Source organism: Channa argus, chromosome 6 (genome assembly GCF_033026475.1).
Source record: "Channa argus isolate prfri chromosome 6, Channa argus male v1.0, whole genome shotgun sequence".
NCBI classification, from domain to species: domain Eukaryota; kingdom Metazoa; phylum Chordata; class Actinopteri; order Anabantiformes; family Channidae; genus Channa; species Channa argus.
Window position 1 is genome coordinate 26,247,022 of NC_090202.1, and position 16,080 is coordinate 26,263,101.

General features: G+C 42.1%; 1 protein-coding gene across 4 annotated transcripts; it reads right to left on the reverse strand.

Moving 5' to 3' along the window:
* Positions 1 to 1,426: 1,426 nt before the first annotated feature.
* Positions 1,427 to 14,603, reverse strand: zc3h4 (zinc finger CCCH-type containing 4). 4 transcript variants are annotated; one of them, XM_067507400.1, is made up of 15 exons: positions 14,303 to 14,603; positions 10,238 to 10,544; positions 10,036 to 10,143; positions 9,729 to 9,930; positions 9,612 to 9,632; positions 9,238 to 9,398; positions 8,754 to 8,850; positions 8,453 to 8,589; positions 8,233 to 8,346; positions 7,479 to 7,590; positions 7,189 to 7,298; positions 6,641 to 7,104; positions 5,031 to 5,350; positions 4,691 to 4,939; positions 1,427 to 4,048 (listed from the first exon to the last, which is right to left on the reverse strand). In XM_067507400.1, exons 1-15 carry the CDS (start codon positions 14,377 to 14,379, stop codon positions 2,364 to 2,366), a joined length of 4,164 nt encoding a protein of 1,387 aa, XP_067363501.1. In that variant the 5' UTR covers positions 14,380 to 14,603; the 3' UTR covers positions 1,427 to 2,363. The 4 variants fall into 4 exon arrangements, with proteins under 4 accessions (XP_067363501.1, XP_067363500.1, XP_067363503.1 ...); XM_067507399.1 differs by having other exon boundaries at positions 5,031 to 5,353; XM_067507402.1 differs by lacking the exon at positions 14,303 to 14,603 and adding an exon at positions 14,165 to 14,287 and having other exon boundaries at positions 5,031 to 5,353.
* Between the last annotated feature and the right edge of the window lie 1,477 nt (positions 14,604 to 16,080).

Genomic DNA, 16,080 nt, shown 5'->3' on the forward strand with positions numbered 1-16,080 from the left:
CACACTCAATTTAAAAAGCATATTTTAAATAGTTGAGAAACAAATCCAAATAAAGTTTTGTAGTGTGTCGTGATGACCCACAAGGCAGTGCCTACATCTGTAAAACTAACAAGTTTATGGTCAGGGTGAAGCTGCACTTGTCCTCTCTTTATAAGGAAAGAAATTGAGAGAATTTCATTTTTCCTAGATCTTGACAGCTCCTCAGGACGATGCCAGAAGATAGCTTAGGTTTCTTCTTTTAAAGAACAAGCTTCCAAATCATGGCAGATTCAAACTCAGATAAATCCACAGATTACAAGGTTTTAACTGGTTGATCACATATCAACTTTATTTAAATACTTTGATATCCTCACCTACAATGTACACTTAGAAAACTCCACTCCTCCAAAGACGTGATACTGGTGGAATTTGTAGAGCAAGAAAAAAACAACAAAAAAAAAACAAAACACAAAAGTAGAAAATAAAAGAACAATTTAACAATAACTTTTACACTGGCTACAGCTGACAGTCTCCTAACAGGCCTGTTCAAGGCCTGTTCAGAGTCAGCCGATAGCAAATCTGTCATTAGTTTGAGTCTTTATACACAAAACAAATAAAAAAATATTCCTTTCTCCTGTCTTCACACTGTTACAGGCTGCCTACATCACACCGAGGTGAGGAGTAATCACATATAAAATGATTCAGCTCAATAACGACAAGTGAAACAGTATATTTGCTCAAGTATAAAAAATAAATTAAAATGATCATTTATACACAAGACTGTCGACGGTGATCCTGACTACTGTTACAATCTTCACATTTTGGAAGCTGAAAACTTCTGCAAGTGAATCCACATTTGAAGGTTTTGGAACCAATCTGACAATTAAGTCACTGGCTTGGCAGACAGAACAGGTACATCTGCTGCACTCGCTGCTCTGTGTGGTATAAAAGTAGAATCTGGTGAATCCAACTCAACGTTGTGTTCACTTCTATTCTACGCTTGAGAGAGAAAAACACACTCCGTCTGCATTCACACAGGTTTATGCTGAGCTCAGGCTGATGGAACAGCACCTGCACGGATCAATGCCAGATTCTGCATTTGTTTGATTTTAGGTCCAGGTTTCATTTATGATTGTCACCAACCGCAGCCGCCAAAAGCTTTTAAATTGATGCTGTACGGCTGAAAATGTCTCCATTCCATTAACCACTCTCCGGAATTCTTCAGTCAATAAAACAAAGTAAGTAGATGCTAAAATCTAGATAATGTATTCCGAATCAGTAAATCAAAATGTTATAAGTGTTAAATGACCAAAGTTTTATAATTACAGGTTTGGGTAACATCACATTTTCAGCAGAGAAAAAGCAAACTCAAATGTTTATTGTCCCTGTCACTCTACTGCACGGAGGGAAGTAGTGCTTGTTGTGTCAATAAAATCTCTTTATGAACTACATGTTCTTCAATTTCAATGTTTTTCTGCTAGAAAAAACAAAAAACTTGCAAAACAAAAAACAAAAACATCAGTGGTGTAGTGGTTAGAAAGCAACACCAGTAACAGCAAAGATACAGCACTTGTTCTGGATAAGAGTACTACATCTGAAATGAAACAGTATATGAAAATGTGGAGGAGCTACAGACATTAAAACAATCTTAACAACCTTCAGAGGAAACAAACTGACAGTGCACAAAGTAAAAAAATAAATACTAAAAACAAATCAAGCAGATTTATTCAGGTTATCTGCAGAAAATGTGTTGTGGTGAGTTTTTGTGACAAAATGTAGCCTTTTGTTTTACAAAAATGAACAGCTTATAAAGAGAATAAAGGGTTTTTCTAATGGGCAACGGTGCAGAAGACGTTGCTTCACCGAACCACAAAAACACCACAAATGAGCAATATTTTGTGTCATCTGCTGCCATGAACACTGCCAAATCTGAACTGCCCAAAGATACCGATGAGCTCATCAAAAACCGAGCAGAGGAGCTGAAATTAAAGATGATGAAACTAAAACGTTCATTGCGTATAAATGTGTTTTTGCTGCTGACTGAATAACTGTTGTCATTAGGCATTGAGATGCTGAATACATTTATTTATACATCAATAAGCTTGTTTAAAATAGAGATTTAATTTTAAACCCTTCCCATAACCCAAGAGTCTTTTATAGAATCTGAATCGACAACACTGGTAAGCTCTGTGTGTGTGTGTGTGTGTGTGTGTGTGTGTGTGTGTGTGTGTGTGTGTGTGTGTGTTCACAAAGGTTTCCTTTAACCACTCTTACAGGCCCCACTGAGCTCCTCTCTCTCTGCTTCACTGATCTTGTCAGTAACCTAAATGTTAAAACCAGCCTGACCACATGTTAGGGTTCCAGTGTCACTGAGAGGAGGGTCTTCACTGGCAGAAAGGAGAGGCCGTGGGGTCAAAGCCTTTGAAAACTTCCTTCAGTGAGGCATTGTCCTGCTCAGTCGTTGCCTGGTCAGGTTGCGCAGGGCTGTTTCCACCAAAGGGGCTACTTGTCCCACCAGGCTTGGCTGCCTGTTTAACCACACCAAACAGAGAGGACACTGGCAGGTTGTGGATGCCGGCAGGCCCCTGGTCTGCAGCAGCACTCTGGCTTACAGCAGTGGCCGCACCAGCAACAGCAGGTCCACCCTGGGATATGGAGTTAGGTGAAGGTGCAGGTTTGGGCCGGGGCCTATTGTAGCTGTTGTATCGATCTGTTCCTTGTTCACTGCTTTTTTCCGGCTCTGGTTGGTCCAGCGCAGACTTTCGAACAAAAAGGGGCTCCTTGGACTTGGGCTTACCTGTCGTAGGATCGCTGGGTTTGGACTCTGTGCTGGCTGAAATGGGGGAATTGTTAGAACCACTGCTGGTTCCAGGGCTGCCAGGCTTGTTAGTCCGAGGGTCATACAGACTGATGCTGCTCAGCACACTGGCTCCCCCTGGTGCCCCAGTCCCCACACCACGCCCTGCCCCACCCGAGGAGAGCAGCCTTGGGTCGTAAGGGGCAATGGTTGGGGGAGGAGAGCTGGATGTAGCTGGAGCTGTAGAAGGGACAGGAGGAGGTGCTGAATCTGATGGCTGCTTCAGTGCAGACTTCTGTGGCTGGAGGCGGGGGTCGGTGGGGGCTTTCCGAGCCACACGGGGGTCAATGGGCTTTTCTACAGGTGCAGCGGGCACAGAGGGAGGTGAAGCCATCAGCGACAGAGGGGGAGCAGGGGCAGGTAAGAGAGGGGGGGAGTGGGTTTGGGACGGACTGGAGTTGACAGTCTTTAAGATACGAGACAAAAGCTCAAAGTCTGGGAGGGAGGAGGTGGAGGAAGTGGGAGCAGGGGGGTCCACAGTGGGAGGAGGCTGTGCAGGAGAAGGCTGGGAGTGAGGGATCGGCGTGTGGAGCTGCTGCTGGGCACGGGACATACGTGAGTCTAGGGAGGACACGGGAGGGATGCCCGGTGGGAGTGGAAGGAGATCCTGTTTGGGGATGGGGAGTGGGAGTAGATCTTCAGGCGACCAGGTGATAGTTTTGGAGAAGGCTGGCATGTGAAGAACTATAGCCTTCTTAATGTGGCTGAACTGCTGCAGCTGGGAGCGAGGGTCTCTCAGAGCCATCCCCATGAGTGGGTCCAGAGGAATGGGGACTGGTTTGTCCCGTAGAACACGCTCTGTCTCCTCCTCATCTGCAGCCGGGGTTGTAAGTGGTGGGGGCTTGTAGACGAGAGGGGGTTCTGGTTTAGGGGCAGGGGGTGAATGGGAGGTGGATCCTGCTGAGGTAGCAGCAGCTAGCCGGGCTAACCTGGGGTCTGCAGGTGGTCCAGAGGAAGATGAAGTGACGGAGTGGGTGGAGTCGGACATTTGGGACGACTCTGCGGAACGTGCCAGACGTGGGTCCCGAATCAAGCGGGGGTCTGCTGGACGAGCCAAAGGGATGACAGGAGAGGCTTTCTGGAGACGAGGGTCACTTGGGGGGCCTTCAGCTTTTTGAGGAGCTTGGGTCTGCTGACGGAGTGTCTTCAAGATAGAGGTCACACTACCACCACCATCTTCATCCTCACTGGAATACCAGTTCCCTGAGTCACCTGGAAACAGACAGACGTGGGTTAACTGTGGAGTTCAGTTTAGGAAAAAAATAAAAACAACTGACAAGTTGCATTATTCCTGCAGGAAACTATAAAGCCGTGATATCTGAGGTGACTGTTGGGAAGCAGTCAATGGACATTGTGAAACTTTTGATGTTACCACTGCCACATGGAGCTGACTTGTAAGAGGAATATTAGTAGTTCCTATAAGAGGAAAACATTTTACTGTGAATGACAAAAACGTATGCAAACAAGGTAGAACTAATCATATTAGAGCAATACAATTTTACAAAACTATTTTTAAAGCTCAAATCTGTGTTTTAAGCCGCAGTTAAAAAATAACAACAGATTTTTAACAACCTGCAGCCTTCACGTGGAATCTGCAGAGGAAGAGTGAGATCAATCCAAAAAGTTTCTCTTTGGTGCAGCTGGTCTATTAAAAATAGCCTTGGCAGCAACAAGATCTAAGATTGGGTTTGTCTTCAAAACCATCATTTGTAGCTTGTTTGCAGTGAATAATACAAAGGAAAGTTGGATCATTTTCTGCTATCAATCAGCTTTGAAAAGGGAACTACAGCCCAGTGTTACGAAGAAATCACCGCTACTCTTCTAAACACAGAGCACTAAATGCTTTAACTCTACCTTCAGTGTCTCTACTCTTCTCTGCCCCTCCCTCGGCCATCCTGCGTGCTCGTTCCTCTTCCTCTTGCTGCTTCTGTTGGATCCTCATGAACAGGACACGTTGTGCTGGAGGTAGAAAGTCTGGCACAGAAATCCCTCCCGGATTGGCTGATGCTCCATTACCAGAACCTTCTTGACCACCAGACTGATTACCAAATTTCCCAGCTCCTCCTCTCTCGTCCATTCCAGAAAAAGTCTGATAGTTGTCACCTAAGAGAGAACAGGGCATGTACTCATCAGTAGAAAGTTTTAAATCATTAGGTTTGAATTATTCAGCTTGATTGGTGAAATTCACTCTCACCTTCTTCTACCACCCCGTCCATCTTCATACCCTCCTGCTGATTAAAGTAGTCATTGAAGAAATTTCCTCCACCCTGAGGAGGACCTGGAGGCATAGTACCTCCATGTGGAGGGCCATCACAAGACACAAACCCACCCATCATGGGTGGTCCACCAGGGCCCATGTTGGGGGGGCCCTGGTTCATCGTCAGGTTGGGGCCCATGTTCTGCATTTCAGGGGACATCATGCCTGGAGGGGCTGGGAAGCGGGTAGGGGGAGCACCAGGAGCCCCTTGGGGTCCAGGTGCTGCAGTCTGGGCCTGGTTGCTGCTGGGAGCCTGGCTTCTGGTGGGAGGAGGAGAGAAGAAGTTAGGATACACAGAGTGGATCTCCAAAGGCCTGTTTGCAGAGCGAGTCAGAGATAATGTTTAGCGTTAAAACAATGACCAGGTCTGACTGCGTCTACAGGTGGTTTATCTGTCAAACCAACTGACCATCTTTGGCCTAAACTATATCTATGTAGTTGTAATAACAAATTATATATCATACAAAACATTAGTACAGGCAAATGTAAATTATCATGATGTAAGGTTTAGACACAAATTGGGATCCTCCTACATTCTAATAGCATATAAGGGGATGAAAAATGAATCCTAAACCTAATGTACACTCAGCTAGTACAAATATTCTTTCAGAATTAACAAAAATGGTGAAGAGTATATCAAAAAGAAGATATAGTAAAATAATGAATATTAGTTATGATAAATTAGAGATATCAACTGTACTAGCTGAATGCACATTAAATATTATGATAACAACATGTATTTTACTTTTTCTGCCACTTCATTTTAGTAGTTTAAATTAGCAACACTGACATCTCCTAAAAATGACTTATTTTTATTAGTTTCATATTCGAAATTTGCAACTGCACGTATGGATTTGGTTTTCTATTAGCATAATGGAACACACGGGCAGATAGCAAACATATCAAAATGTTACCAGACAATGTTTTTCTTCTCCACCAAAATATCTAATCTTGCATAACAGCGTCCAATTTGTCTGACTGCAGACTCTTACACCACATGGTTAATGTAAGGGAAAGATCATGGTTCATAATAACAGAAAAACCTGAGAGCAACCCAAACAACATGTCTTTCTGCATTTAAGCAAAACTATAATTTTCCTTGACCTTTGACCAAAGTGCTTCTTTTGCCTACAACTAACCACTGTCAGGGGTCTGGAGTCAAACTACAGTCTGTGGTGTTGTGGTAGAGTCTGGGGGGGAGCAGTGGGCAGCCACAGGGAGGCACCTGGGGAGCTCGTGCTGAGCGAGACAGCCTATCCAAAATCCCCCGCAGACCTCTCCATCCCATCCTGCTGCTCTACCCAGTGAGATTTTATTACATGAAACTTCTTCTATTTGAAAATTCACTGCATCAGAGCATCTTCAAACAATGCTTATCTTCCTTACAAAAATGTTACTGTACTATCATTTCTTCAGAGACAGGGTTGGATTTTATTTTTACGTAGTTGTAAATTACACTTAAAGCAATACTTCACTCAAAATGGGATTGTGTATTAAAAGTAAAAAGATTTTCTTTTATTCTTAATAATTGTTGGCTGATCTCTTACCTGACAGCCAGTTTCTGAGCCAGCTGCCCTGTCGGCTGAACTTTAATCTCAAACAATGAGGGTATCTTCTTTCCTGCGCCTCCGCTCCCACCACCAGGAGGTGGGGGGCCCATGTGTGGAGGAGGGCAGGCGGGATTCGGGGGCCCGCTTTGAAAGGGACTTCCGTCAGGGCCATGGATAGGCGGACATGGACAGGGATTGGGCCCAGGAACAGGCCCTGGTCCTGGGTGACCTTTCATAGTTATGGGCCCCTGGTTGGGTCCAGGAGGAGCTCCAAAATCACCTCCTGCAGGCCCACCAAAATCTGCTGCCCCTGTGTTTGTGTCTACAGGAACAGGTCGAGGAGGGGTAGGGAGGAGGCCTACTCCAGGAGGAGGTTTGGGGAGAGGGTTTATTCCCTGCTTCTTTAGCTCCTCCACCTCCTTCTCATCTTCAGCTCCAGCCTCCGCATCCTCAGCCAACATCTACAACACAAGACAAAAGACATTGATGCGTGTATCTGACATGATTCAAGGATATTTATTTGAAAATGCTTGTGAGTCTACTACCTTGTTGAGCAGCTCTTGAGTGTCGTCATTGAGCGTTTCATGGGAGAACATACACTCATCTCCATTAACACAGTTACCAGTGGTGTGGAACAGCTTACAGGGGAATTCACGTAGAATGAGAGTCAAGCAAAAATACTTTCAAAAAGACAATCATATTTAAATTATGTAACTTCCAACTACTAAAAACAACTTTATAGTTTAAATTATTAAAAGAAAAATACTTTTCGGAGAAAAGATCATTTTAATGATGAACCCAGAATTCTCACAGCATAGTTAACAGTAAAGGATATCATGCATATAAGGACAGTGGTCGGCCCGGGCACAGAACCCAGTGATGTAGAACTTGCACAGCTCCTTCTTCTTGGGCAGCTCAATATCGTGGCTGAAGTTGCAGTGGTCCCCCTGGTGGTTAAAAAAGGGCACGATCAAACCTGTGTGCTCCGACGACTTTTATACCCCTTTTCCACTAAGGCATTTCCAGGGTTGTTTTGGAATTTAGAACCAGTTCTTTGCATTTTTAACAGCAAACTAACTCTTTGATGGTCCAGAACCAACAACTGCTTTTTTTCACGGGCTGGGGCTTGCGTTGGCGTTGACTTTGTGCCAAGTAAAGCTTTGTTATAAAGGTATAAATGGATATATCATTTATTAGATTTGCATAACTGCAATGTCATTGAGGTAAGTCCAGTTGATGCTAGTTATATAGCTAAAGAGTAAGACTAATATTACAATTGTAAGTTCAGTGTTAGGTAACGTTAATTATAGTCTGTATCAAACATAATCGCTGCACATAACAGGTTCCACAATTGCATTTGACCAGGGAATTTTGGATCCTAATGTACAGTAGTGTCACATAGCCAATACAGCTATTCTCAAATATTTAAATTTTCAGGTAATTCATACTTTTACTTTTCCCTTACATTTATTTGATAACTGTCTTTTTTTATTGGATTGAAATTTATTTTACAGAACACAGCGTCATACTAGCATTTAACTGATCCGTGGTGTGAGATTTTGAACATTTTGATGCGACAAACATCTTACCCAAGTGCATCTCCCCTCAATGTAGTACTTGCAGATGGCCTTTCCTTTCTTATCTTGGTGCTTTTCGTTGTGATTCCGCCTCCCTACTCCTGGTCCATCACATCCAACTCCGTCCTAATCACACACAAACAAACCATCAAAAACAATTTAATTGATCTACTTAGATTATGTTTTAGTGTTTTTTTAGCTCATCTGTTAACAACTACATAAAAAGTCATACCCCGTTGTCCATGTCTCCATTGTTGTCATCATCATTCCCCATGTCGCCTCTTCCTCGACCTCTGTTTCTACCCTTTCCTCCTCTGATCATACCCCGCCCTCCTTTCCCGCGGCCTCTTCCGCGGGGTCCTTTACCTCCTGGTGCACAAAAATTTAGACAGAGTGAGAAGAATTTTGAGCAATGCTTTCAGACATGGGTGAGAAAGCAAGACCCAGTCAGAGCTGTCCACAATTTATCCTCTGAATAAGAAGAAAATACATGCATACAGACAATTGGACAACTACCTGAAGTACAAACTCACCTCTACCTCTGTCTTTACATTTTTTGTACTGATTCAGTTCTTTTGAGTAGTCGTCGTAGTCGTCATCTCCCATGTTTTCATAGTCATCATCTCCATACTGTAAGGACAGATTTAACATGTGTCACTTGTATGTAACTCACTTCATTTTCGGTTTACAACTAATGACCTGCAGTTTGTTTCCTGAATCCAAATAGCGTTTAAGCAAGGCTGAATTTACATTCTTTAAAGAAAATTGTTTGCTGTTAAATGACAGCAACTACACTGAGTAACACCCAAAACTATCTGTAGATTTTGAGTATTAATAAAAAAAATAATAACTCTGATATTGAAGCCACCAACGAGTTTGACTTGTCAGTGCTGAAGAGCGAGGGCTGGTATTTGTTGACTGGATTCCTTCCAAGTGAAATATGTTTAAACACGTATGCAAATAAAAGAGAACCAAAGGAAACACACAATGGTCTTCATTCTGAGATCTAAAACCCACCTCTATATCATCCCCATAGCCGTCTCCATCGTCGTCTCCTCCCATCTTTCCTCCTCCTCCTCCTCCTCCTCTCCCTCCTCTTCCTCTGCCTCCTCCTCTTCCTCTCCTTCCTCCCCTCATTCCCCCACGACCTCTGAGGCTCTTCATTCGACCTTTGCCCCCTGAAGGAACACAGAGGCAAAGACAGAATAAAAACAAGAGGAAGCTACAGAGACTGTCAGTAACTTATCTTTGGAATTTGAATTGATAAGAATCCTCTGGCAAATAAGCTCCATTGTCTGAATTTAACGGTGTCACAAGTAAGACAGCAAGCACATGGGGAGGAATGCAACTAGGCTTTTGTCTGTGGAACAATATTTGAAAAGCATATTTACTTTTCCGAAGGCCAGGGAGATCTGTTAGTGAAAGTTTTGAGAAAATTAAACACTGTTACTGTAGAATTTGTCTGAATATCAACCTCTACACATTTAACCAAGCTACCATGGACCCACCTCGCCCTCCACGGCTGCCTCCTCCCTCCTTGGCCTTGCGGTACTGATTGAGTTCCTTAGTGAAGTCGTCGTAGTCTTCTTCCCCAACATCCTCTTCTTCCTCTCCCTCATAATTATCCTCCTCATAGTTGTCGTAGCCTCCATAGCTCTGCTTATCCATTTTCATGTAGCCCTTCTTGGCGTTACCGTAGCCTCCATGAGACTAGAATAAAACGTACAGCAGGAGATGCATAAGAATAATTGTTGAATATCGACATACTAGAAATACTATAACAGATTTGAACATAAATGCGTTTATAAGACTTACAGATGGGGGGTACTGGGGACTGTACTCCCTATATTTCCACTTCTCACTGGGACTGTAGTCAGACTCATCACTGAAGTCTGAGTGGTCATCATCAGATGATGCATGACGCTGCAAAAGATGAATATTTACAAAGAAAATGACAAAGGGTTCATTCTTTTTAGATAAAAATGCAGATAAGTGGATGGGTCTTTTTCAGTCTTACCTTATGTTTGGATTTGCGTTTCTTCTTGGCCCTCCGCTTCTCCCTTTCTCTCTCTCTTTCTTTCTTTCTCTTCCTTTTGCGACGATGGGATCTTTCATCTTCTGAGCCGCTGCTGGCATGGTGCTCCTTGCTTCGGCGAGGCCTCTCCACAGCCCCTTCCCCTCCTGTTTCACCTTTTCCACCTGTGTCTTCACCTCCATCTTCACCACCTCCTGCTGCTGCAGACACTGCTCCACCCATGTCCTCCTCCCCTATTTCTCCTCCATCATCTTCCAGCTCACCTTCCTCCAGCTCTCCGTCCTCTGGCCTGTATATGGAAAAAGTGCACAGAAATGGAGGTTACACATCTGTGGCTTACACAGAGATTCACAACCGTGAGATAGGGACAGCTTCGACACCTCAGCACAAAACAGTATAACACCTATCAAAAATAGATTTATTTAAATAGCTGAATAGGCCATCACACTATGTCTGAAACAGCAAAATCAACGGATTTTGGCTTGTCCCCTCAGGGACCTCCACAGCAGAAAGTGTTTCGCACATTGATTTCGCATGAGTTTTGACGCCGGATGCCCTTCCTGCTGCAACCCTCACATTTTATTTGGGCTTGGGACCAGCACTAGGGTGGCCCTTGGTGGGTGTGTGGGGCCACACCTGGTGGGGTGGGATTCCAACCCGCGGCTGTCTGCATCCCAACCTAATGCTCTACCACTGATCCACGAGGACAGCATAATGTACAATTCTTGGATCAATTTGAAATGGGGCAGAAACACATTTCATCTGGCAAAAGCACTGCTAGTTGTGTTTTCAAGTGCAAACACACGCCCACACAAACAAGGTCAAACCTCCGAAATGGCTAAGCCTCAGAGGATCCCTATTCTACCAGGACATCTGAGGGACAGAAAAGGAATTACTGATGTGCTGTCACTTTGAGCAACTGCAAGGGCCTCACATGATCCTAATTTACATGGTTCACATGCAGGCCTCCTCCTAGTGCAAAGTGGAAGCTGAAAGACTGGGGAGAAAGCAGGCATACAGTCAAGAGACGTGAAAAGGAGAAAAGGTTTTAAAGAGCCTGACACAAATAAAAAATATTCATTTTAGAAGAGAAATATAGCTCTACTATGCCAACTTCCAAATGCTCTGATTGCCTAGCTAGTAAAGTTTTAGTTTTTGGTTTAATATATATATAATGTATTTTCTTCATCTCCCTACTGGGCATACAAATTCCTGCTATAGTTAGGTGACCCCTCTATCTGACATATTTACTGACAAGGATGTTTTATGACTTAGGGCACTGGCTAGAACAACAGTCAAATTAATTTACAAAGAAGAGGCTATTTATATAAGTCTCTATTAAAATAACCAGGTCCTGGCTCTCCCTTTCAAAGGCCCACACCTAAAGTAGGCTGACGGGTACAGTCTGCAAAAGGGTTGGGAGTGAGGCCTGAAGCCAGGTTGATGTGAACAGTGTTCACTTTATTCACTGGTGCAATGTGATTACATTGGAGCTTGTGTTATCTGACAACTTAAAAAACAGGCTTTGTCCTAGAGTGTGAAATCTGTACACAGTGAACTGAGATGGAGCAGATGGTTAGAGTATTTGACCTGCTTTAAAACAAAATGTCTGCTGCACTCTACTTGTGAACTGCACCACATCCTCAGAATCTGAACTTCCTCTGAAGAGACCACAATATTCCTCTCATAATCTATGCTTAATCTGCCAGTCACAATGTTCATCTGCAGAGCATGGCAGCGAGTAAGGGTTCAGAAACATTAACACAAATAAAAAACAAAACATGACTTTGTATTTTTACGTTTTTCAAAGCATAATCTAGTACCACAACCCAGCATAAAGCAGACTACAGTCCAAAACTTAGCAATGGTTTATCAAATACTTCTGCAAAGTAGCCCTGCAAATATATTTTAAAATTATGTAAAGTTTTTGGCCTATACTGGATCAATACAAACCCTCCGTGTGAGATGCCAACAACTCCAGTGAATTTGGGTTTTTTTTTTTTTTTAAACACTACAACTGTTTGGTCAACTTCCAACACTTAGCTAAATTTTAACTGATTCTTTGCTCTGCACCAGCCATCGCCATCTAATCCAGAGCAGCACAAACTCCACAGCCAAGTCTCTCCTGTACCTCACAGAAGGTCATCACAAGGAAAAAAACTCTTCTGACACAGCGCAGGGCTCTCGCTCATAACATTATGAAAGCAGGTCGTTGTTACTAGGGAGTGACCAGGATTCACCACAGGCAGAAGCCGATGGCTTCTCTGGCTTGTTGAGATACTATACAAACATCACCTGCTGCCAGGAAAGTGCCAGATAAACACAAACTCCATCCTTATTTCTCTATGTACAGCCAGGAAACGGCAGGCCAGTGGTAACATTCAAGTTGATCTAGTTAGAATATACCAGCACAAACAAAGGATCAAAAAAGACCTGGCAAGAGGAGAAACTTTTTTTATGAGTTATTAATAAAGCCTACACAAATGTGCTGTAAAGTGCACGTCTGTGCAGTTGTTGTCATCCATCTTAACTATGGCCAACAAGTTTCTATTTCTAGCAACACTGTACCAAACTGTAAAATGACTGTACACACAACTTACTAGTAAGCACACGTGAGAAGAATATTCTTGTCTAAGGTTGAGTGAATCAAAGGATTTACCATGCAATATGGTACATCTTTAGCTCAGAGGACGAGTCCATAACCTAATTCCTTCTATAAAACACAGGGCCATGATTAAAATGGGGAATACTTACTGTGACGGGGTTTCTTCACATTTTGGTCACATTTTGCACTCAAAACCATTGAAAAGGTCTCCCCCCCTCCCTCCCCTCTCCTCTCCTCTCCTCTAGCGCTAACATTTTAGGGGCAGTACTGGGGTTTGTGGGACTTTAGTGGGACCAACTGGGAAACAGGGAAGTTTTGTGTTTGACTTTAAAACACTGCTGGGATGCTTTGCAGACGTGTTGCACACTTTGGGGGACTTTTGTGGGGGTTTGGGACGACTCAGTATGGGCACGACTGTGAAGAAAAGGGATATGTTAGGCAAAAATCCAAGATCAATCAGCACAAATGCATTCCAAATGCCAGCAAACAGGCTCTAAAGCCCATTAGTCAACACCTTGCAAATATCTTTCTGACAATATATATATATATATCTATATCTATATATATAACATTTAACATAAGAAGGGAATAGCCCACATCATGTCAGGGTATTCGTGGGCAATAACAAGTTTTTCTAACAAGGGTTATTGGAATAGAACGACTCGTTTTTTTTTTAATGCGCAGTGCTAACGTTTGTTGGCTAATTGCTAAGCGACAGCATTTGCAATACGTTGACGCCTACTGTCGAGTAGATTTTAACGGAGTGAAAAACAATTTAAAATCTAAACGCATGGGAAGTGATTTGACATCGCCAGTTAGCGATATATTCAAATATAAAAATAACTACTAAGATAAACTTAGCCATAAATTAGTGCCCCTCTCTCTTGGCTGCTGCATTCGTCGATAACGTTAGCTAACAAGCTAATTCTGCTAAGTTAGCCCGAAGAGGCCCACGACTATCAAAAAAACAATCGCTTGGATGTTTCGCACCTGCGACATTTACAGTCATAATCAGCACACACACGACTAGTTTAATTAACGATAATTAGTTTGTCAACGACTCTTAACAAAAGACAGGTAATTGTCCGATGATTTGTAAATGTTGAAGTGGTGAGTAACGTTAACGTATGGCGCTCAAGTATCGTCAGCTGTTTCGATCGCGTCTTATTTTCCTCTCAGACGAACTGGCCCGAGACGACTGCTCGCTGATTGTGAAAACATAAATAAATTTCAGGGAATAACATTATTCCAGGTGCTATTTGGCCTCCCAGTTGGCGTAGTCCTGTCAACATGGCGTTCTTTACCTCTGTAATCGTTTTCCAGAAAAGGCGAGTTTAATCCCTCTGACAGAAAAAAACCAAAAAAAAACCCCTGGGCTTTTTGTGTAAAAGCACAGGACAAATAAATAATTTCATTTAAATATGATTGTAGAATTACTCGACCTTTCGTCAGTCAGGAGACTGTTGTGTTCGTGGTTGGTTGGGGAGTTTGGATGGACAGTCATGCTTTCCACAGCCATTTCCTCTAGCTACATTGAGGTGCAAAAAATTACAACTCGAAACTGGAGTCTACTGGCTTATGCGTCACTTCACTAGGATCTACTTGTTTTTGATTTTAGGAAGAGTTTCAGTTCATAGTAGGCAATTCTCCACAACAGTTGTAAGAGAAATTTGATGAAAGTGAGTCCTGACGTTCTCCGTCCTACTGTAGCGATGTGAAATGACGACTGATAAACCTAAAATGGCCGACCGTCTTCTCCAAGGAAAATGGGGGCGGGATTCTGCGAGGATGACATAATCACGAATATCGTTCGCATACGCTTTTACGGAAATCACCGAATGAAAAAAGTAGAGAGTAAATTAATGCCCCGAGTTTGACTTGCAGGTTCAAACGCGGCTGTTAGAGAATGCATCTGGAATTATATGTGCGTACAGTGTGCACAACATGGGAGTATTAAATGTGCGATTAATTAAACAATATTATAATTTATTCGATTATGCAATGTTATATAATATAATGTTTCAATTGCAGTGATATTGATTTTAGTCAGAATCATATGTTATTTAGAATGTGGCCCTCTGTATGCAATAGTATAGTGATTGAAAAAATTTAAAAGGATTTGGAAAATTCATATGCATAGACAAAGTTTGATGAAAAAATTAAACATCTTCCAAGGTTTGATTTCATGCTTTTAGTATTAGGAATGAATACCACATTTGCATAATGATATCCTAATCTTTATTATTATTATTATTATTATTATTATTATTATTATTATGACTTCCGTCTTCGTGCCTTTATTGGCGCCTAACTACTGTGGCATACTTTCAGCTAGAAACAGCGTACAAACTTCAAAATGTTCACCTTTTAAAGGACAATGTTGCTAAATATCTTTTATACAGTTTATTATTTTTATACTTAAAAATCAATGACAAAAACAATCATCTGAATGATTTGTCTAACCAAGTAGATTATTATTAGTTTCATACTCTATTACCAAACATTTATAAACACACAATGGACCTTCGGCACCACACTACATTTTAGAAGTAAGTTGTAATGTGTACAAGACCTTTCTGTGGGGAATTCAATAAACAAATTTAATTTGTTGTCTGACAGAGAATTAAAACTTTAGAGGAAAGGTTAAATAGTTCCAATAACACAGGGGAAAAAGTGTATGTACGTTTAGTTGTTGCCACAAAAAATATACACAAGTTTATTGGAGGATGAGTCTTAACATGTGCAGAATAGTTTGAAACCCCTCAGAATTTCTTTTCTATATTTTTTCAGTCTTCCCCGCATTCCTTGGCTGCTAATTTAGTGGTCATGGGGAGATTGAACCGTCTCACTACACATTACAAGTTGGGAAACTTAAGAAATCGTTGCGTTTGTAAATACTGCGAGAAGCCTACACCCAGGGAAAAATATACCCACGTCCCAAAGCCTCGTAGAGGTGAAGCAAATTACAGGAAAACTTATGGGATTCAAATTTTATATTGTTGTTTATTCTGACATTTTAAATTCGCAATTAGAAACAGTGACTAATTTCGTGAATACGTTGCTATTTTAGGACTATAAGCATTACAAACAACTATAAACTTCTAAGACTAACATAACCACAAACGATTATCTAAATGTGGCATTTGAAGAAAAAAACTTTACTTTATACATTTTTAATTCACCAACAAAGTTTCATAATCCAATGGCAAATATATAATAG